General features: G+C 41.2%; 1 protein-coding gene across 26 annotated transcripts in view; it reads left to right on the forward strand.

The window, feature by feature from the left end:
- The window catches only part of TCF4 (transcription factor 4), a 342,581-nt gene that overhangs the window by 31,584 nt on the left and 287,771 nt on the right, over positions 1 to 23,226 (forward strand). For 12 of the 26 annotated variants that reach the window (XR_013394718.1, XM_077936467.1, XM_077936470.1 and 9 more), the window contains one exon: positions 22,185 to 22,250. The exons of the other annotated variants lie outside the window; for them this stretch is intronic. Coding sequence is in view for 11 of the 12 variants with exons in the window: in XM_077936467.1 (XP_077792593.1) it covers positions 22,185 to 22,250 (66 nt within the window). In the remaining variant the exon portion in view is untranslated. The remainder of the gene's footprint in view (positions 1 to 22,184; positions 22,251 to 23,226) is intronic. 26 annotated transcript variants of the gene reach the window in all.

The following is a 23,226-nucleotide window of genomic DNA, read 5'->3' on the forward strand; positions in this document are numbered from 1 at the left end:
ACAATGGCAGTGAAGATTTAATATTTACTAAGCAACTAAGCACCTTTAATTTTCTTAGTACTGTTCAAATCCTAAAACATAAGACATTCCTTTCCTACAAGGTCACAGTCTGATCTATATGCCACAAACGGGGAAAAGGGAACCTGGAGGGAAGAGGAAAGCAATGATTTTTGCAGCTGCACTATCACTGGCAGGTGGATGAGGCCAGGTTACTCTTCCCATTTCTGCTATGGTCTTTCTGAGAGGTCTGGGTTGCAGTCTCCCAGTACTATTGATAGAGTGCACTTCCTTTCAGATCTGCACTCCTAGGGTAACTGGTAACTGCAGTAGTCTGTTGCATATGTTAAGAAAGAGGACCTTGGGTTGAAAGAAAGTTTCAGAAAATGCTAGGATTGAAGAGGAATCTTGTAAACAGGGATGGCTATGTATGCTGTACTTTCACACCAAAAATATTTAGCATAAATTCACAACCAGTTATATCAGAGTTTTGTTATTCTTGACATACAACTTGGTAGTCTCAACTTATATATTTCACTTAACAATTTTAAATGTGATGTTCAGTTTGCCTGTTAAGCCAATGATTGATAGGTCAAGGGCAAGGTTGTGTTGAGAGATGTATATGGATCCCAGGTTGATAGAAGATCCACTGTTCTGGTGGCTTTTCACTTGAAATTCAAATTTCCTGAATTAGCAGCTGTGGTCACGAAATTTTCAAACCTGGATAGATCATTCATTTCCTCAGACTGTTTCTGATTTTGAAGTCTTCAGAAGTGTTTGTATGATTTTTTCGTGTGGTTCTGATAACTTCTAAGCTTGCAGTTCAGTGTTTCATTTGCATTCCACTCCAGAGCAGTGGTAGCTTCCAAAATGCAGTCATTTTTGTTGAACAATTTATATAGATCTTAAAATTATTCATGTAGCAGCACTAAGCATGGGCTCTGGGTTTTTACACACCTTCCGCTTTATAAGTTTTTATTTGCTTTAAAATCACCCAGAGAACCCTATAGTGTTGTTCTCTCTCAGGCTTCCCCGTTCTCAGTAGAAACCACATCACAAGTTTTTCTTCTTTTAACAGAATTGTGAGACTGCAACACAGTTCGTGGTTAAGTATATATTTTGTTTCCCTTTTCATATCTGGCCTTTAAATAACTTTTTGAGAAATAACAACGAAAGGCTCTTTCTAAAGCAGTATTTACAGCTGCTTCTTTACTTTGTAGTACAATACAGTGGTACCTCGGGTTACATATGCTTCAGGTTACAGACTCTGCTAACCCAGAAATAGTACCTCGGGTTAAGAACTTTGCTTCAGGATGAGAACAGAAATCGTGCTCTGGCGGCGCGGCGGCAGCGGAAGGCCCCATTAGCTGAAGTGGTGCTTCAGGTTAAGAACAGTTTCAGGTTAAGAACGGACCTCCGGAACGAATTAAGTACTTAACCCGAGGTACCACTGTACTTAGTTGGTGGTAAACTTGTACCAAACTGCTTCAGTGTTACACAGTGTTACACCCTCCACTAAGAAGCAGTTAACATGACCCTACTCAAATGATCATATATTGGCTTGGGATTGGGAAGGACTGTGAAGAGAGTTAGAGGGAAGGAAGGAGAGAATTCCATTACCCATGCAGGGTTCTCTGGAGCATGAAAGACATGTGAGCCTCATGCACCCACACACAGGAACTTCATTCCTCCCTTCATGGAACCTAGGAAACAGATCAGGAAGCCCCATTACGTCCTCACCAGCAAACAATGGTTAGTGAATTCTGAACAAATCAGGACATGAAGCCATGGTTTAAAGTGGGTTTAATATGCTGTCATGTTTCCCAGTTCTGATCTAATACTTGGGCTTCAGAAGTTATCTGCCTAGCAGTTCTTCTGCACAAGCTCCCTGAATCAAAAGGTACACACAATATGACAGAATATATCGATATAAGTTATTAGATAGGCACATATGATGACTCACAATCACTTTACAATGTCTGTTGCATGTGCATAGATAGATAGATAGATAGACAGACAGACTGACAGATAGTATGGGCAGCTGAGTAGCAACTCTTTCTCGCCACTCTTTATAGTTTCTTAAAATAGATATCTGAAGCCAGCATAATGTTCATATTCATAAATCCCCATTACTGAAAATATTGAATATATTGGGCATTCTGTTGAAAATGCTGTTCTCTGTAAATGTTGCTATATATCCTGGCAAGGAGATGAAAAGATGTGAATTCATCTCTAGAAACAGTGGCGTTTTTATGATGAGCTGTTTAACAAAAAGGAAGAGGAAGGTAGACAATTAAATGCAAATCTTCCCTGTAAATGATCAGAAATTATTTGTAGGATTAAAAGCAGTGCTAATAGTGATAGTGGTGGATGCGGCAGTTAATAAGAAAACTGAATTTCATTTGTAGTTTTTCTTGTATTAACCTCCTTTTGAAGTGCAAAGGAGAACATTGTTAACTAAGCCTCCTTATCGGAGGAGTTGTGATCTAAAGAGAAATATCACTGGTGGAAAACCAGAAGCTAAATAGATATGTTTGGTCTCATGCGCAGTCCGTTAATTTACTCAAATTAAGTATTATCTTTAAATATTGAAAGGTTAAGTGTACGCCGATAATGGATTTAGACAGCCATTATGCTGTAATTGCTCTCTAATGCAGTTAGTGAAAGACATTATTGATATAACTTACTGAAAAAGGACAGAATGCACCATGGATTTTTTCCCTCCATCACAAGCATTTGAAAAAAAATAAAGGGAGAAGATCAAATTCCACTTCCAGTTTACACTGTGGGGCATTCAGGCAGCTGAATGGTCAGCATTATGGTCATCCAACATGGCTGGTTGCTTTGACTTGTTAGGCCAGTCTTATCGGTGCTTACAAAATCTCTTAAAGTTGAGAGGCCAGTGTGGTGTAATTGTTAAGAGTGTTGGATTATGAGCTGGGATACCAGATTTGGATCCCCACCCAGCCATGAAGCTCACAGGGTGGCCTTGGGTTAGTGACCGTCTCTCAGCCTGATCTATCTCGCAGGGTTTCTGTGAGTATAAAATGGGGAAGGGAGAGCCATGTACACCACCTTGAGCTCACTGGAAGAAAAGTTGGTATATAATGTACATATAAATGGGAAGTGTACTCTGTCCTACTGGTCCTGATTATTGGGATCACATGTGCATACAAACACACCGACAGGTGCTGTTGCTGTCTAATAATGGAACATTCCTCAGTACCATGAAAAATATACAAGATGGACACACCACTCTCATTTCAAAGAAATCACATAGAATGTCCTTCAGCATTTTGCCCAATACCTTTCTTTCTAGGAGGCTGGGGGCATATATAGGTATAAAAATGAAAGCTCAGAATCTGGGGCCCAGGAACAAAACCAGATGCTTTTATGAGAGCCCGGGCTTCTAGGGTAGTTTTGGAAGGGTGCTAGGGGAACTGCAGAGGGGAGGAACGGAAGGAGAGGTCTCACCATGTTAGCAGAAGTTTGGTTGCATGTCATTGGATGTTGCGCAATACCCTATATATATATATATATATATATATATATATATATGCAGGTTTTGGTGTCCTCGGGTGTCTTCCCGTGTAAAAGTTGGGGTGTCTAGGCGACGTTTCGACGAGGTCTCACTCGTCATCTTCAGGCTGGTGCTTTCGGCTTCTTGTTACTGGAACAGAGCAGGATCTCAGTGTTTGAGTTCCTATAAATACTGTTGAGGGGTGTGGTGTATAGCCTCCAATGTTCTGGGCCGAGAGGAAGTTCCCAGGCTAGTGTGCCTTTTCTTCTTTTGTTCCTTAGTTGCTTGAGGGATATCTTGAGTGATTTCTTGAGTGATATCCTGAGTACCACTTAGGTGGGTCATTAGGTGTGGATTAGTTGCTAAAGCCTTTGTGTCTTGACCTCTTGAACTTTGTGAAGAGTTTTTCTGAGAAGATGGCTGTAGTTGTGCTCTGGCTTGGCTTCGTGTATAGGGGCGAGCTGTGGTTTTGTGGCCTGTGCCAGCCAGATCTGTGTAGGGATTGCAGGGGGGTGCAGCATCCGGAGGTGCCATCATGGTTTGGCTACTGGATGGTGTCTGTAATTTATCTGTGGAGAGGGTCTGGGTTTGGGTCTGGTGTGGTTGATTGGTGATGGCGTTCTGTGTGCCTCTGGATCTGGTGTCAGTTTTTGTGGGGAGGGCTAATTTCCAGATGTCTGGCAAGCGGGATGTGTCGTCACGCTTGTTCATGTTGTGAGGGTGTTTCTCTATCTCGATGGCTTCCATGATTATTCTCTTGTGGTGATGTTCCATGTTAGAGAGCAATTTGGAATCTGCAAAATTAATTTCGTGTCCTGTTTCTTTCATGTGTTGGAAAAGAGAGGAAGTTTTTTCTTCTTTTTTGACGGCATTCTTGTGTTCTGCGATACGTGCATTTATTCGTCTGTTTGTTTGTCCAATGTACGTGGCTGGGCAGACTTTGCAGGGTATTTCATAGACCCCTTGGTTTTCCAACTGGATTTTATCCTTGGGGTTTCTGAGGATATTGGCTATCTTTTGGTTGGCGCAAAAGGCTGTTTTGATATTGTGTTTATGGAGGATTTTGCTAATTTTATCTGTAGTGCCCTTGATATAAGGAAGGAGGGCCATGCCATTGTTTTCTTCTGTGTCTTGGTTTTTGGGGGGTGTTTCTTTTTGGATTAGCTTCGTAACCCTGTTTTGCTGGTATCCATTGGCAATTAACACATTTGAGAGATTCTGTAACTCAGTTGTCAAGTGGTCTTTGTCAGCCAGGCGTTTGGTTCTGGAGATGAGAGTCTTGGCTACGGAGTTTATTTGTGCAGGGTGGTGGTGTGATTGTGCTGGCACAGGCCACAAAACCACAGCTCGCCCCTATACACGAAGCCAAGCCAGAGCACAACTACAGCCATCTTCTCAGAAAAACTCTTCACAAAGTTCAAGAGGTCAAGACACAAAGGCTTTAGCAACTAATCCACACCTAATGACCCACCTAAGTGGTACTCAGGATATCACTCAAGAAATCACTCAAGATATCCCTCAAGCAACTAAGGAACAAAAGAAGAAAAGGCACACTAGCCTGGGAACTTCCTCTCGGCCCAGAACATTGGAGGCTATACACCACACCCCTCAACAGTATTTATAGGAACTCAAACACTGAGATCCTGCTCTGTTCCAGTAACAAGAAGCCGAAAGCACCAGCCTGAAGATGACGAGTGAGACCTCGTCGAAACGTCGCCTAGACACCCCAACTTTTACACGGGAAGACACCCGAGGACACCAAAACCTGCATACCTATACCCATGAAAATCTACGAAAGCATATATATATATATATATATATATATATATATATATATATATATAATATAATATAATATAATATAATATAATATATATAATATATAAAAATGCATAGGCACAAAGATAATGAATTACTATTAGTGGTTCACACTGTTAGTCTTAATAAATTTCTTTCTAAGTGTCTCCCTTGCCTTGGTATGCAAAATGACTCTGAGAAGGCATATTTGCTTTGATCTCTTAGTGAATACATTTTGTTCTGGTCATTCCCAAGTGTAATAAACTGACAGTGGGCGGTTGCCCTTGAGGGTTTATGATGGAACACCTTAAATGCAACAATAAATATCTTCTGTTTCCTGAAAGCCACTTATACACAGGTGTTAATTAACTGGCAGCTTGGAATAATGTCTCGCTTAGTATATAGATGGCATTCGGAAGGATCTTAAGAAACGTAAAAATTCTGCATAAGAAGGGTTATGAAAGTAACCTTCTATAATGTGGGACATTTTACTCATGGATTCAGTAAGGCATCTTGAATATAAAGGTAACTGACAGAAGCCTTAAGATATTTTAGTAATTTGAAGTTAACTTTTCCATTGTGCCAATGACACTTGCTTTGAAATTCAATTATAATCAATTAACTTCTTTTTTTAAAAAACCACACATTGTAAGTAAACGGATGAAATGCAGTGGTCCTTTCCATATTCAATTTTCATCTACTGCCATGCTGGGAAAACTGATTATAAGCAATCGAATTTCTGCAAGTGCCACTAGTTAACCTACATCCAACTGACATAAATACTTTATGGTTGAGAAGCTCTTAATCTTCTGATCACTCCCCACCCCCCACCCCGCCATGAGGGTGAGCTGCCAAGCAACTGAGACTCAGCTGAAGTTGAAGGGTAAGTAGAGGGGAAGAGGAGAAAAGTCAAAATCCTGGTTGTAAGACATGTGGCCCATCTATCTCCATAGGAAGCAGCCGTATACCAAATCAGACAGTCTCTCACAGTCTACACTACACTACTTTCAGTGACCCTTATGGGTCTTTCCCAGCCCTTCCTGGAAATGCTGAGTACTGAATCTGGGGCCTTTTGCATGTATACCTTTGCAATATGTATACAGTATGCACTATTGCTGAGTTGCAGCCATTCCTGGGGCCCTTTAAACTTCCTTTCACCACCCTAAAAGTATCTCATTGCTAACTTTCAGCTTTGACGTCTGGGTAGCAATCATAGGTAGACTGAAGAGAGTTTGTGAAAGCAAAAGGCTGAGATCTTGTGTGATGGGTTGTTTGGTCCAATCCTGCTGCAGAACAATTTTTCTGGGGTTTACTGATGCTTGGCTTCACTCTTTATGATAACACTGGTGCTTTTTAAGTCATGGAGTTAGAGGGCCCAGAACAAGGATGGGGAATCCTTTTCAGACCAATGGCTGCTTTTCCTTCTAGGCAATCTTTTGGAAGACACAAGCCGGTGGTTGGGTGGGGCCAGAGCCAAAATGGTCAGAGCAGCTAATGTTAATTCTATATCTTTGTACAGTAGGCTTGTTTCTACACACACTCAGCCATCTTCCGTCCTCCATCTAGGAAAATGAAAAGTGTAAGAGTTCAATTATGCATTCTAGCCAGACAGGAGGGGGTGTAGTAGGCCTGGGGAGAAGGAGTGTGGCTGGGGAGGGGTCAGAAGGTCAGACTTGGAGGACCGCACACCACCATTTCTGCCCTAGAAGAACCAAGTAAGATGCTTAAGTTCCAGATAGCGAATCTGAAGATACTATATGTCGTTGTGAATTGTATTAATAGGGTGCTACCCACCCTCGTCTGTGCTACATGCTCACTAATCCAGTGGTTTTCAAAGAGTGTAGCGTGCCACACTGATGTGGTAGGAGAGGATGGCAAGTGTGGTGGGAAGATTTAAGGACAATCAAAGAAACATTTAAACATTTGAGTGTAGTATATTTTAGCGCAGTGGTAGCTCGGGTTAAGTACTTAATTCGTTCCAGAGGTCCGTATTTAACCTGAAACTGTTCTTAACCTGAAGAACCACTTTAGCTAATGGGGCCTCCTGCTGCTGCTGCGCCGCCAGAGCACAAATTCTGTTCTCATCCTGAAGCAAAGTTCTTAACCTGAAGCACTATTTCTGGGTTAGCGGAGTCTGTAACCTGAAGTGTATGTAACCTGAGATACCACTGTATAGTATATACCTATTTACAGAATATAGAGATATATATTTTTCAAAATGAGAGCAAGAGCTTCACCTGTGTGGGGATGATTCATGTTGTTACGTAGCAGCATTGTTTTATACTTTTTGGATATCCCACAATATATATGAGGTAGTTGTGTTCTGTTATAATTCAAGCACTGCTAGGAGTTGTTTCTTTTCTGTTTTCCAGTGTATTTCTTATCAATAAAAATGAGCAAATTTTTATTTTGCCCAGAGAAACCCCCCCGAGAACCACTGCACTTATCCATGAAATAAAAAGTGTAGTGGATACGGAATATATTATTCATATGCCCCCTCCACGAGGGCTCAGGAGAGTGGCCACACAAGAACGGGCCTTTTCTGTGGTAGCTCCCTATTTGTCTAATGCTTTCCCCAGAGAGGTTTGCTTGACGCCACCATTATATATCTTTAGTTGTCAAGCAAAAAAGCTTTCCTCTATAACCAGGCCCTTGTCCTTTAACTATCTCTGGCCTTTTAGAAGTGGGTGGGATTTTTATAATGTCTTTGTTTTTCCTCTTGGTTGTAATGTATCTCCGTGGGTTTGTTTGTTTTTGGTCTGTTTGTTTGGTTTGGGTTGCCATGAGCAAGATTAAAGTGACCAACAAGTTCAATAAATAAAATAATAACAAATAATAAAATGTTTCTTCACTGGGCATTTTCCAAACCAGCCTGCGTTCAGTTTAAATAGAGTGGAACTGGGACAAGCGGCCAGCATCCTGAGGGTTTAGAGCTTTCCTTCCCCCTCCCCTGCCCCTCACTCATGGAAATGAATATTGACATTACTGTGCCACATTCTCCATTACAAATATTAGCCACAAACAAGAGCAGGATAATAGCCATGAAGTTTTCTGCTCCAGTTTAGGTGTGTGGTGATTGCATCTCTTGCCTACTGTATGTCATTCGTTTTTCAGATTTAAATATCTAATGGCTCTCATCAAACAACATTTAAACTTTCTATGAAATCCTGCAAATGTTCCTTTAGATCACATTATAAGTAACAATGGAAGAAATGAGCTTGAATGGGAAGACTGCATTTCAGACTCTGGGGTTCTGCAGCTGTTTCTGATGACAGTGGAACACTTCAATTGAGCGGCAGCCTTGTATTCAGCGCCATTGTGCCCATTGAGCTATGTATAAAAACAGTCTAAATGGTCCAGCGCATTTCTTTTTCCACAGTATTTTCAACCTAGTCACTGGTGTGTGTCTCGGTAGAAAATAATGTGTGTGCTGGAAGTTAATGAGCAATGTGTTGGACACTGAGAGCACCAGATGTTGGTTTAGGGTTGAAATGTGAACAAACTTAATTCAACAAAGGCCTATTTATCTTCTGAAATACTGATCACATGATAATAACTCTCACAGATAAGTGGAGCTAACATAAGGGAAAAAAAGATAGGAAGGGCCTGTGTCCTTGATGGAATGGGAGATGCAGGATTTTGGGGTGTTATTGTTACTATAGCTGTTTCACATTCGCAGCCATCACATAGAAGATTCAGAGTGGATTGTAAGACACATATAATGGCAATGGTTATAATAAATTCAACAGAGGATTTTGGCCATCTCCTTCAGTTGCTGATTCTTGCTGATTCTTGGTGTCCTCTTTCGAACAGAGCAGGGTTTTTTTGTTTTCTCTTGGTTCACAAGGGTTGAGGCTGTTATCGCTGGGGTAGTAACTTTATACCCTGACCTTGGGGGTCCACCAGATTTTAGAAGATTATAATGCTGTTGTAAAATGATAGATATTCTTAAGATAAAAAGTGCTTTGCATTTTTTTGCATGCCAAGTCTTGTGTAGGACATATACAGCATCTACAACAGTTGGCATTGTTTCCGCTTCATTTTTAATTCCGTTCTTCAGGTTTGTTATTTTTAATCTTTTACTTTTTCAGTGATCCTGGGCGTGGTGTGCCATTTGCATGCAAAAAAGTCACATGAATCTGACAACCATGTAGTTGGATCTCCCCATTTTTTTTACTAGTGTGACAATAGAGCCCAGTGACAAGGAAGCATTTTTAAAGCTGCAGGCCACCGGGGGGGGGGGGGGGCGTGTCTAATGGTTCCCTCACTCACGTTGTCAAGATGCTTTCTCTTGATATTTGCTGTGTATGTTCTTTTGCTTGGATTCCTACAACACATTTATTTTTACTGCACAACAACCCTTTTGGCTCCATGATTAAAATCTGCCAATCCAGGGGTCAGCAAACTTTTTCAGCAGGGGGCCGATCCTCTGTCCCTCAGACCTTGTGGGCGGACGGCGGACTATATTTTGAAGAAAAAAAAAGAACGAATTCCTATGTCCCACAAATGACCCAGAGATGTATTTTAAATAAAAGGACACATTCTACTCATGTAAAAACACGCTGATTCCCGGACTGTCCGTTGGCCGGATTTAGAAGGCAATTGGGCCGCATCCGGCCCCCAGGCCTTAGTTTGCCTACCCAATATCAATGGACACCAACTGTGTGCATGCTTTTGAATGACTGTGGTGGTGCTGGTCTGGTCTCCTCTCCTTCCATTGACCCATGGTGTGCTTGGGTTCACAAATCAATGGGGTGTGTCTACTAAAGCCCTTGGGGCTTGCATTAACAGTTTTGCACACTGAGACATCAGCCCTATGTGCGGCCTTCTTAGCAATAAGTCTCATTGAACATAGTGGGACTCTGTCTAAACTTGCTTAGGATTGTACTGAGTGCCTCTCTCATATTTCCTGCATTTGGATTTCCACAGACTTCTGCTTTGCACATTTTAAAAATGCCATTGCTGAGTTACAAAACCCAGAACCAATTGCTAGTAGCTTAAACATCTCTATAAAAGTTGCCAGTAGTGGGGAGTTGCAGGGGGATTTCCCCCCTCCCTTCTAATCTCCCCCTCCCCAAACTCTTGGATGAGGATTCTTGGATGAGTGATGGGTCAACAAGCAACTACATTTATTGTAGAAAAATGTAGCCTGTTCTCATTTGCCAGGGATTCACAGCTGTCTGGAGTCAGAACAGAACTTTTGGTAAATGTTTCTCCTCAGGAGTTGGAACACAACCCTCCCCTCAGCCCACGCAAGAAAAGATTTGTGGTTCCTTTTCTATTCTCCTCTCCTCCTTTCTCTCCCCACCCCACCCCACTTCACAAACTGTGATTGATGGAAACACTTGCTAGGAGCGTTTTCTTGACATTCTTATTTTTAAAAAAGCTGAAACATGAAATGTTATGATAGTGTTATGTCTATTTTTGAATGTAAGGGCTGTTAATGTGGAGCTGAATATCAATGTGAGTTTAAATGGTGAGATTAAAAGGCTGCAAAAATCGCTAATTTATTATTTTTTCCCTTCCTTGTTTTTTGGCCTTTTGTGCACAATTACAGGAATATGCTTCTTAAACTCGTGAGTTAGGATGACATTATTTGCATGCTGCTAGGGTTTTTAAAGAATTCAACATTTCTTTTCTTTAAAAAAGCTCTTGTTCTCTGTTCCATTTGTAATTTTGCAAGAAAGACGATTCAAACATGTTTAGTTTTTCTAGCCTTCACTTAGGCTGTCTAAAAGCTCACCTTATAGATGGCAAGGAAGTGTCACTTCTTGCGAAGTTGATACTGGTGCTCAGTTTATGAGAAGCAGTAGTTTTATAACCACTTGTACTGATTTCATAACGATTTCTTCAATAAATAAATAAACAGCCCTTTGCAAAAGAATTACAGGTGATGATGAAAATATTTTTGAAGGTGGGAGACTAGGAAAGTTATAGTGCAGTCCTGCACATGCCTACACAGAAGTAAGTCCTACTGAATTCAGTTGGGCTTACTCCCAGGTAAGTGGAATTAGGATCACAGATTTAATTATGCTTTGCTACATATTAAATATATTTTACATTGGATATGGTTTTATATAGAACATGTTTCCAAATCACACAACGGTTATAAAATTAATAGGGTACCTTGGTTGATGGAAGCGTCCCTTGCGTGTTGGCTCTTCTGAGGTCGCCTTTTTGGTATGTACCATCAGTAGGAAAAAAGGTTTACAGACCAATCCTATATGTGTATACTCAAATGTTATTGAATTCAGTGAGGCTTATAGGAGAGTCCATGCAGGTCCTGCTCGCAGAACACAATGTGGTCCTTGGAAATCATTCATTAGGTGAGCGTTCACATAAATCAGTCCATGATTTCCATTGATTCCTATGGGAACATTTTGGAGATTTGTCCGATCTCTCCCAGCCCTCCACGGTTTCTTCCTGAAATGACTGCAGCTAATCAGCAAAAGAGAGACAAACAAAAACCTTGATTTGTCTGATTTCTCCTAGGCTCCAATTTGTCCAATCTGGCTTCTGTCTAAAAATGGCTACAGCCAATCAGCAAAGCACAAGGAAGGAAGGACATGGGTGAACTCTGGATGTTCGGATATCTGAATCAGCAGAATATAGCAAGGCTTGAGCATAATTCTTTACATTTGGATAGCTTGGAAAGGGTTCCGAGAGTTGTCCTCCCGGAGGTACAATTACCAAAATTTCAGTAGGAAGAGGGATTGATCGTTAAACCAATTTGATACTGCTTTAAGCATATAGTGCAGATAAGGCCTTCCGCTGCTTCCATTGCTTCTGCAATAAACTGAAATTCAACTCTTCTGGCTTCAGAGTGGTAAATTATGTATGTGGGCCAGGGTCCAAAGAACTCCAAAACTAGTCCTGCCTCCAAGGGGGCTTTGCATTCACACTTCTCAAATAGCAGCTGCATGGAAACTGAGTGGAGTTTCAAAAGCAGTTTCTGATAATAGAAATCAGTCTCTTGGAGAGTGAGAGAGAAAAGAAAGAAAGAAAGAAAGAAAGAAAGAAAGAAAGAAAGAAAGAAGAAGGTGTTCAAAATCCTCTTGGGTGTGTGCTGTGTCTTGGGTACACCTAAAGTACCGTATTTTTCGCTCTATAAGACGCACCAGACCACAGGACGCACCTAGTTTTTGGAGGAGGAAAAGAAGAAAAAAAAAATTCTGAATCTCAGAAGCCAGAACAGCAAGAGGGATCGCTGCGCAGTGAAAGCAGCAATCCCTTTTGCTGTTCTGGCTTCTGGGATAGCTGCGCAGCCTTGCATTCGCTCCATAAGACGCACAAACATTTCCCCTTACTTTTTAGGAGGGAAAAAGTGAGTCTTATAGAGCAAAAAATACGGTAACTCTTTGAATCCCAGCTGTGATGTCTGTGAATGAATGAAAAAAATGTGAAATTCAGTACATTTCAGAGTTGTCCATTGAGTGTTAGGATTTGTTCGTGAAAGGTGAATGTTTGTGGCCATTGGCAGCCTTATTCTAGCTCTATTGAGATGAATAGCGAAGCCAACTATAATGGTTTGCGATCCAAAGTTCTGAGAAATTGAACAGTTTGCTTAGAGAAACCTTTGCATGCTTACTCAAAAGAAAATCCTATATTCTACAGGTCCTACTTTTAGGGAAGCGTGCTTAGGATTGTAGCCTTCCATATTTGTACATGCTTAATCTAGAATTCAGATCTGTTAATTCTCCTGAAATGTTGTGGCAGCATACATATCTGATTTGCCACACATGGAAAGTATTTTTGGAATAACTGACTCACACTCGTGTATATTTTGGTGATTGTGCTATTCTAAGGGAATATTTTTTTTTCCTGGTTTATTATAGTTTCCCAGTGTGAAAAACAAAATAGTTTGTTCTTAGGGTGCAAGTTGATATTATTTAGGGTTGTATAGGCAAACCTGAGCAGAATATTAATTAGTTATTTTAAATGGCCGTTTCTACTGAAACAACTGTTAGACCTTTTGCCTGTAAGACCGCCTGCCGCTGTGTAGACCTATAAGATCACTTAGATCATCTGGAGAAATTCTACTTGTGGCACTGCATCCTACATAATATCATAGGGTGGTGACTTGAAAATGGGCATTTTCTGCTGTTAACCCTGTGCTGTGGAGTGTGCTCCCCCCTGCCAAACATGAAGCAGCAACCACCAGTTGCTTCTGACACCTTGTGAAGACTGCTTTCTCCTGACCCATAAGATGGGATCCTCTTTACTTTTGAATTTCTGTGTTGTTTTTGTTTTAAAAATTTGCTTTTATATACTCATATGTATATTTTACTGATTTTAGGTTGTGTTTTTGTTTTAATGCTATATTGCTTGTTTTTTTTAGAGTGTACATCGCCTGGAGGTTTTGTTAAAATATTAAGTAGTATATAAAGTCTTTTAAATGAAAATGAATTAGGGGTAGGAAAAAACTTGGTGGTTGGACCAGGTTTCTCTCTCTTTGGATTTATTCATGGAATGTGTATGTGTAATTTGACAACTTAGCAAGTAAGGACTGGACAGGTGTTTTATGATACCTTTAGGCCTATGGTTGCCAACCACTTTTTAACACTGAGTGTACTTTCACCTAAGTTGAAGGGTCAACAGCGTTGGCTCTACCCACTGACTGGGTCCCATGAACCAAGTTCAGTCCTCTCTCTCCTCCATTGTGAACATCAACAGAGGCCTTCCTTTAGGTACCACATTATCTGTTCAATCTTGTTTCCCTGTATCTCAGTGGCCTCATGGCAGTGAGCAGGTTAGGGAACGTAATAAGGAAGGAGCCTGCTGAATTTGCTGTACCCATTGCAGGAGAGGTGATTAAAGAACCTCTTGGTGATGTCTTGGCTTGTGAGACAGTGAGTGGAGTGCATTATAATTATTTGTATAAGTTTGTCATTGGGAATAGGTTTGTTGGGATCAGAGAACATGTTGTGGGCTAGGCTTGGTGCTTGAGTCTCCGGCAGTCTATTTCTTTTTAGGCTAGAAATGAGGAGCGTATGACCCTCCACTTGTCATTGGACTCCCAATTCCTATCAGACTCTGCTGGAGACTGGAGGGCCACTGATTCTGTAGCCTTGCTTTTTTCAAGATGACCTTTTCACACAAAGTTGGCTAATGCTATTCTTGGGCCTGAGACTTTGGGTACTTGCTTACTATAGCTGGTTTCCAGCCACCGGCCCCCAAATAGGATAGGCACATTGCAATTTTAGAAAGCGGCAACTTTTGTGAGGAACAAGCAATATGGAGTGCATGCGTTAAAGCCACACAGCCTCCTGTTTTTTTTGTTTTGTTTTTTGCATCGTCACTCACCTTACCTTACATTACTGATAGTTGCAAACCCTTTGCAGAAAGAACAAAGTCTTAATTAATGTGCAGTGCCTGATATGTTGGGTTAACTGATCCTTGTGGGTGCTTTTGTACACTGCAGCAATATAGCCGTTAATATAAAAAGGACTCCTGTTGATTTATAATAAAGTTTCCCCCTTAATCTTGTGGCAAGCGCATTAATTAGTATTTACTAAATGCTTCGGGAAGTGCACTTAAAAGAAAGATAATACATCATATGTTAGTTAGCGTTAATATATAGCTTCCTGTTAGCAGGTATGCCTGCCCTTTGCTATGAAGAATGTTGGCATGCCAGCTGCAATCCAAAGAGGAGTGTGTGTGTGTTGTAAAGTATAAGTGCTGCAGGAGCTTTGCTTGGCTCTGGTGCTTCAGTGAATTCACACTGATAGCAAGGCAGTCTCTGTTATAAAAATAAAATCCAAGGTTCTGGCTACACATGTCGTTCTGCCCATAGCACAGTGGCTAAGAAACTGATCTATGAATCAGGAAGCCCTTGGTCCAAATCTTACCCATGCTGTAAATTTACAATGTTCAGGTAGCCTTAGACATTCCACTACTTTTTCCGCCTCAGCCCTTCCTTCTGCAATATGGGGATAATAACATTAACCTAACATTGTATGCTAGGGACACGGGTGGCGCTGTGGGTTAAACCACAGAGCCTAGGACTTGCTGATCAGAAGGTCGGTGGTTTGAATCCCCGCGACGGGATGAGCTCCCGTTGCTCGGTCCCTGCTCCTGCCAATCTAGCCGTTCGAAAGCACGTCAAAAATGCAAGTAGATAAATAGGTACCGCTCCGGCGGGAAGGTAAACGGCGTTTCTGTGTGCTGCTCTGGTTCGCCAGAAGTGGCTTAGTCATGCTGGCCACATGACCCGGAAGCTGTGCACCAGCTCACTCGGTCAATAAAGCGAGATGAGCACCGCAACCCCAGACTGGACCTAATGGTCAGGGGTCCCTTTACCTTTACCTTTTAAGATATAATATAAAAAGGAGGTGCTTCTCTATTTTGTTAGCCTACTGAGACAGTTTTACCGGTGCTTAGCTTAATAAAACAGCACAGCAGAGGGTGGGGGAGTAAAATGCGTGGATGTAACTGCTTCCCCCCCCCCCTATTATTTTGTGACACAGCCTTGAAGCTGATGCTTCTGGGATGTTTTGTATCCACAGAGTGGCTCCTGAGCAACTTGTTTCAATGTCCAAGCAACTTGTTTCAATGACCTTTCTGGTGTAATGTTTTCTATGGATATCTGCCCACAAATGTCACCCAAAGGAACCAGCTGGGAGTTTGCATTCATTCATTCAAACAAACAAACATATGAATGAAAAACAAAATAATGGTCACCATATAAGAAAATGGGAAACTTAAAGGATGTCACCCTTTTAAAAATTGCATCTGAAACAGGAAAGCCTGACAGTGGAAGACAGTCCGTGGAATAATGAAAATAAAGGCACTTCCGCAATGCGGTGCAAATGAATGTAAAACAAATGTTGCTTTAAGTACAGAAAAATGAAAAGCAAAAGAATTCCTCACTCCAATGCATACCCTTCAAGTTTTTCTGGGGACAGTAGTGCGAAGCATCAGCAAAGGTGGTTTCTCGCTTTATTTGTGAACTAATTAATTCTACCATCACTAGAGCTGACCTTGTAGTATATCATGGGGAATGCTGGCAAGATGATAACCAGATGACCCAAGTAGGCTTTTCAGCTGCTAATTATTTTGCTTAACTTCAGTGCAAAAATATATATGTATTTTTTTTAGCTTCGCTTGCTGTTTTTCTAGTTTGCTCTCGTTTTTCACTGTATCCAGATGTAAAATATTATTTGACCAAAAATGCCCGAGGATGTGCTATCAGCACCAGGTGTTTTTAGGACATGGTGGTGCTTTGTTTTATACATATTTTTAACATTCTCTCCCAGTTTTCAGCGCTCACACTTGTAGAGTGCTTTTTACCGATAATTTGTTTTAACTCCCTACCTACTAATTGGACCAAGATATAACTTTGTGACTTTATCTCTTTCCTATTCCCCATTTTATTTCTGTTTCAATTAGTGTGCATGCCTTTAGCAAGAGGCTGAGATTGTTTTTGCTATCTGTTACAAGATTTGCCTTCAAGAGAAATACATTTTATGGCCTCTCTTGTCAGATGCTCAAGTAGCGTTCTCCCCTTTACAATCAATGGAAAGAAGAAAAGGAAGAAGCTAATTTGCCCTCCTAGGTCGGGCCTTGCTGTGATATGCTGTTTCTTTCCCCTGCTACTAGAGCCGTGGAGGAAATTTACCTGTGCTGACATTTTGATCTTCAGAAAATATGCTTAAGTTTCCATTCGGATGTCGTATTTTTAAATTGGAAAAGAATAAGCATGGAAATTTAAGTAATCAGAGATGCCAAAAGCGTTAGTTAAGGCCACCATAATGCAAAACATTTTGACAGAAGTGCTCACAGCATTGCAATGCCTTAAAAAGCTTGATCCCTTTAATTCCACTCAGAAATGTCTCTCCACCCCCCACCCCCACAGCTGCATTCCTATGTCCCAGCAGCACCGGCATCTATTTTCATAAAGGCGAATCCCAAAGCTGTTGGTCCAATGAAGTATTTCATCAGGATTGTAAGGAGAAGTCACTGGCCTATAAGTGGGTCCAGCACATTAGTCATCATCGCCTTGTTGTGTATGCATATTTAAAAATAACGTTTTCAGCCTGGGCCATCTCCTTATTTATAGGTAGGTGAGACAATTTTAGATTATAGTATAAGGAAAGAAATGTACTGTTCCTTGTCTTCAAAGGACTCATACTGCCTCAAGAGCATTGTATGTCCACTCATGCACTAATAAACCAACCCAAAACTTCATATGAGTTTGGTCTATCAGTGGTTATTAGCAGCAGTGGTGCCATGTTCAGAAGCAGTGTTGCCTTCATGCCATGCTTATAGGCTTTCTGCAGTCAGTTTGGTAACCCATATTCTCATCTATAGGGCATTTGTTCCGATAGGCTCATACCAGGACATATGTGGAGATCCTTCAAAATCGGCAAGAAGCCTAGGATTATGTAGGAATGCTATATATGGACCGGAGCTTTCTGGTCATATTTCTTCATACTCTTAAACTTAGGATTGCTGTACAATTGCATTTAAATTATTATTATTTTTTCCAAGTGATTGAAAGGGAATAAAATACACATACAAATGTGTTACGGGTGGGCAGCTTAAATTGTACTATTTTACAAAATATTACAAAATATAATAAGAAATACATAGAACATATTTCACTTAGTGGCAAAGCATTTCATAGAATCATGGAATCGTAGAGTGGGAAAGGAGCCTGAGGGTCATCTAGTCCAACCCCCTGCAATGTAGGAATCTCAACTAGATCATACATGGCAGGTGGCTATCCAACCTCTGCTAAAACATCTCCCATGGAAGGAGAGAGTCCACCACCTCTCGTGTATTATTAAAAGCTTGCAAAACTAAAAATTAAACAATGTTTTGCAGAATTCTCCTTGGAGCTTAGATTTTAAATCTTCATTCTAAATTTAAAACTTTCTGTTGAGTTTCAATCCTATCCCCAACTCCTGTGAAGTCTCTTAAAATAGCAAGACTTTCAAGGCTTGGGCCAGCTTTTGGTAGATGGTCAAAGATTAAGTCTTTCATGTTTTCTAGTCAGCAAGTTACTACTTTTCTAACATGAGTTATGCACACATATTTAAACATCCCCAATTAAAATAGTTTCCAGACCTTGTTTGCCAAAACCTGTTAACCCAACTGATCATTGGCTCTTGTCTGATGTTAGTCACATTTAATTTCACCTGTTCTGTCTAGATCCTTTCGCCCCCTTGAATGTTTGTCTTGTTCCAGAACTATATATGTAATTTGGCATATATATTTGTAGTGGTTTTGGAAGGTCATGCTTAGTGATGTGGGTTTTCTGGATTTTTCCCCAATGCAAATTAGAGTAATTTACATATGGTAGTTTGCATTGGAAAACTTTCAGTTTGCATCAGAAAATCACTGGCCTGAAGTCAGACATATTTCACTTCTTGCTCACCTCTTCTATATATTGCTTGGGAAGGTCATAATGAACACTTCACTGAAAATGTTAGCCATGTATAACACTGCCTTTGTTGTTGTTTAGCCGTTTAGTCGTGTCTGACTCTTTGTGACCCCATGGACCAGAGCACGCCAGGCACTCCTGTCTTCCACCGCCTCCCACAGTTTGGTCAAACTCATGTTGGTAGCTTTGAGAACACTGTCCAACCATCTCGTCCTCTGTCGTCCTCTTCTCCTTGTGCCCTCAATCTTTCCCAACATCAGGGTCTTTTCCAGGGAGTCTGCTCTTCTCATGAGGTGGCCAAAGTACTGGAGCCTCAGCTTCAGGATCTGCCCTTCCAGTGAGCACTCAGGGCTGATTTCCTTCAGAATGGATAGGTTTGATCTTCTTGGAGTCCATGGGACTCTCAAAAGTCTCTTCCAGCACCATAATTCAAAAAGATCAATAACATTGCCTATATGAGTACAAAACAGTCATCTAATTTAAAGTTAGGCAGCCCTTTTCAATAATCTTTGCAATATGCCTGACACTGTTTATGCCTGCGCAGGTTAGTCACTATTTTATCCCATCAGCTGTCTTATCTTTTCATCCCTAGACCAGCTTTCCAATCCCCACTCAGCTATGAAGCTCAGTTAGGGGCCTTGGGCCAGTCAATGCCTCTCAGCATAACCTACCTCACAGGGTTGTTGTGGGGATTAAAGGAGGAAGGGTTGAACCGCGTATGCCACCTTGAGCTCCTTGGAGAAAAAGGTGGGCAGTAAATGCAATAAATAAATACTTGAGGATTTATTTAAATAGTTTATATATTGTCCTTCACTAATTCTTCTTCCATCATGGAACCCAAGGTGGGATGCATATGGTTCCCAGGTGGACATCCATCCAGGTATTGACCAGACCTGCTTAGTTTATCAATATGGTAGCCTCGCATGCTTTCAGGCCATGCCTAGATAAACTTCTCTCCATTGTCGTTTGTACCTTCATACAAGATCAGTTGGATAAAGCCTAAAAATTACTAGGCAAAGTCTTGTAATTGCCACCACCACCAAAACTGCAATAATAAACTGAATGAGCAAGATTTTAGGAAAGCCAGAAGGATCACATCATTATATGGAATAAGTCTGGAATACCTACAACAGAAATAAAGTGCAGTTTCATTCATCTGAACCACCCTTATGTCATCTTATGTCTTCCATGATTGTTCTGAAGCTGGGAATCCTACAATTAGTAGTCCCATTCAAAGGGGAAGTGTCAAGGTTTGCTCCCCCCCTCCTAAAAACAACAATAACAACCCAACTGATAAAAATGTCGTACCGAACATTTTACCATTCCACCTTTCTACCCTTGATGTAACTAGTCTGGCTTTGGTTTCCCAAATGTCTCTTTTGTAGATTGAGTTGTTATTGCCAAGTTAGAGAAACTTTTGACATTTTTAGTAGGGATGAGCAAATGCGATCAAACAAAGCAATTATACCAAAATTGGGCTTCTCGGTTTTAACCAAATGTGTTTTTGCTAGTTGGGAAATGTTCCGACAACATTTCCCTGCCCTCCCCCCTCCCCAAGTATTTATCACTTGAGCACACGCCTCTGCACTTCCTGGCTCTGGTCAGGACCAGAAGTGAAAGTGCTGAAATGCCAGGAGACAGTCTGTTCGTGTGAGATTTCCCACTCGCTTTTCCAGACCCAAGATTGCCATCTGAATGGTTTGGATAAACATTTGAACTTCTCAGTGATGATTTGAACCAAAGCTCTTGGCTGGGGTTGGCAACTTGTTCAACACCATAGGCCGCGTTGGAAACCTAAACATGTAATAATAAGCTATCAGTAAGTGGCATCTCTTTGGCCTAGGCTTTTTGTGCTTGATAACGACATTTTTATGAATGTTCTTGTTGCGGTGATATTGATTATGGACAAGTCTTCCACCTGGGTCCACTAAGTCAGTTTTCTGTTACTAAACAGTAAAGGTAAGGTAAAGGTACCCCTGCCCGTACGGGCCAGTCGTGTCCAATTCTAGGGTTGTGCGCTCATCTCACTTAAGAGGCCGGGAGCCAGCGCTGTCCGGAGACACTTCCGGGTCACGTGGCCAGCATGATGAAGCTGCTCTGGCGAGCCAGCACCAGCACAGCACACGGAAATGCCGTTTACCTTCCCGCTATAAAGCGGTCCCTATTTATCTACTTGCACTTAGGGGTGCTTTCGAACTGCTAGGTGGGCAGGAGCTGGGACCGAACAATGGGAGCTCACCCCGCCACGGGGATTCGAACCGCCGACCATGCGATCGGCAAGTCCTAGGCGCTGAGGTTTTACCCACAGCGCCACCCTCGTCCTGATCTAAACAGTAGCTTCAGTTTAATGAACCTTTAATATGCTTAGTGTTCAGCAAGGGACTAAAATAAGGAGAGGGAGAGAGAGCAGGAATATGATTTTCATACTCAGGATGCAGAAAACTCCAGTATCTGAAAATGGAGATGCTGTTTTGGAAAATCTAACCAACTCAGCAGTTCTGAGCACTAGGAAACCCTAGAACAGAGCAAGAAAAAAAGTGTTTCATTTAAGTTTCCCCTACCCCATGAGCTTGCAGGGGTTCTCTCCCCCTCTCTTTGATTTAATGTTACGACCTCAATTTGCAAAACAATAACAAACTGTCCTCCTCTCAGCTAAGTAGTCAGTTTTTTTGGTCAAGGTTTGGCCATCATAAGCATTTATAGTTCTGCTTCTCCGCAGATCTGCTGCAATAAGCAGCTGCTTGGCTTGCCTAAAGCTAGATAAGTCTCTTTTTGAATCTTTTGTTTTCCCCAAGGAAGCATAGTCTTATTTTTAGGTAGTTAACAACCCAGTGCCACAAGGTCACAAAGCCCATTACTCCATGCTGATGGCTGTTTTCTGCGGGAGCTACGCATGTTTTACACGCAAAGGTTAGCATAGCACCCCTTCCTTTGTGTTGCTTCTGATTTTGTTTGCTTGTTAAAAAATATGTGCAGAGAGTCATATGTATGTATGTAAAGGATATCCAAATCTTTATAGTGCAATCCCCTATAATTTATTGCTGTTAGCGAAGCCCCTTTGATTTCAGAAGGACTACATTGTTCAAGTCAATGTCAGCATTGTGACTGTAGGCTGTGTTTCTCATCCATAACTTACATGTCCATTCCTTATCATTCAACATACGCTGAAAACATCACATTGCTATGTATGAAACTACCTTGTAGGGAGTGAGACTACTGGCCTTTCTAGAAGACTGTCTGGTCTGCTGAGGGCTCAAACTTCTTTTTGCACCCAGTACAAGCAAATAACATGCGTCCCTCCCTCCCACACAATACCACGATCCCATCCTACACATCTAATATCACGACTCACGAGACAAAAGTTTCTATTTTAATGCTGAAATTACAGTTTCTTTATTTCTGAAATTACACTACGTGCCCCCAAATAACTGCCTCTTCTTTTCTATTCTTTTTTTTTTTTTTTTTTGCTATTTTTGTTTAACATAGCATGCAGCCTGAAGCATCCTACAAAGGTTGCTGACTTTTTTGTAACTTCTATGGTGCCTAAGAAAGGTATGACCTGGTCTGTCTGTGTATCTAGCTATCTTCTCAACTCCCTGCTTATTGAGTTTAAGCAGGCACCTTCATTGTACAGTGGTACCTCGGGTTAAGAACCTAATTCGTTCCGGAGGTCCGTTCTTAACCTGAAACTGTTCTTAACCTGAGACACCACTTTAGCTAATGGGGCCTCCCGCTGCCGCACAATTTCTGTTCTCATCCTGAAGCAAAGTTCTTAACCCGAGGTACTATTTCTGGGTTAGCAGAGTCTGTAACCTGAAGTGTCTGTAACCTGAAGCGTCTGTAACCCAAGGTACCACTGTACTTTTTTCTGCACCTGCTAAAACATTAGCCTACTGAGAAAGTTGATGTAAATTAAATCTGCTTTAGTATTTTAAGTTTTGTGTGTTTTAAAGTAAGGTTGTAGATGTTGCTTGATTTTATAGTCTTAATCTTTTTGTAAAGCACTTTGAGTTTTTGTTTTTTTACAATCATGCAGTGCATAAATTTGATGAAAATTTACACACACACACACACACACACACACACACACACAACTTTATATATTGGCATCCATCTGTCTTGGGAGACAGTGTAGGAGTGTGCCTTTTGGGGTGAAGTCAAACTTTTGGAAGGTTACATCGCCTGCTGTGACTGTAGAGACCAATATGGAAGAGACATTACTTTTCTGTCCTTTCTCATTGCAAAATGATGAGCTATTTTCAAAGTCAATTTCCCTTGCAAGGTCACTTTGATAGACAAGATACTGTAGCTGGGGGACTTAACCGTTCTTGCCCCTTAGTAGAATGCCTGAAGTTTTTGATGAGTGCTAGTTTGCTGAAACTTCTTGAGCTCCTACAAGAGTTGGTAGCAGGGTGCAAAAAATCCCCATAGGGTTATGTGCATGTCACTTGAAAATTATCTGAAGGCCATATTCCTTCATATGAACCTGCCCAGGTTCTGAGATCTTTGGGGAGGCCCTTCCCTTGGT

Source organism: Podarcis muralis, chromosome 11 (assembly GCF_964188315.1).
Source record: "Podarcis muralis chromosome 11, rPodMur119.hap1.1, whole genome shotgun sequence".
Classification (NCBI taxonomy): domain Eukaryota; kingdom Metazoa; phylum Chordata; class Lepidosauria; order Squamata; family Lacertidae; genus Podarcis; species Podarcis muralis.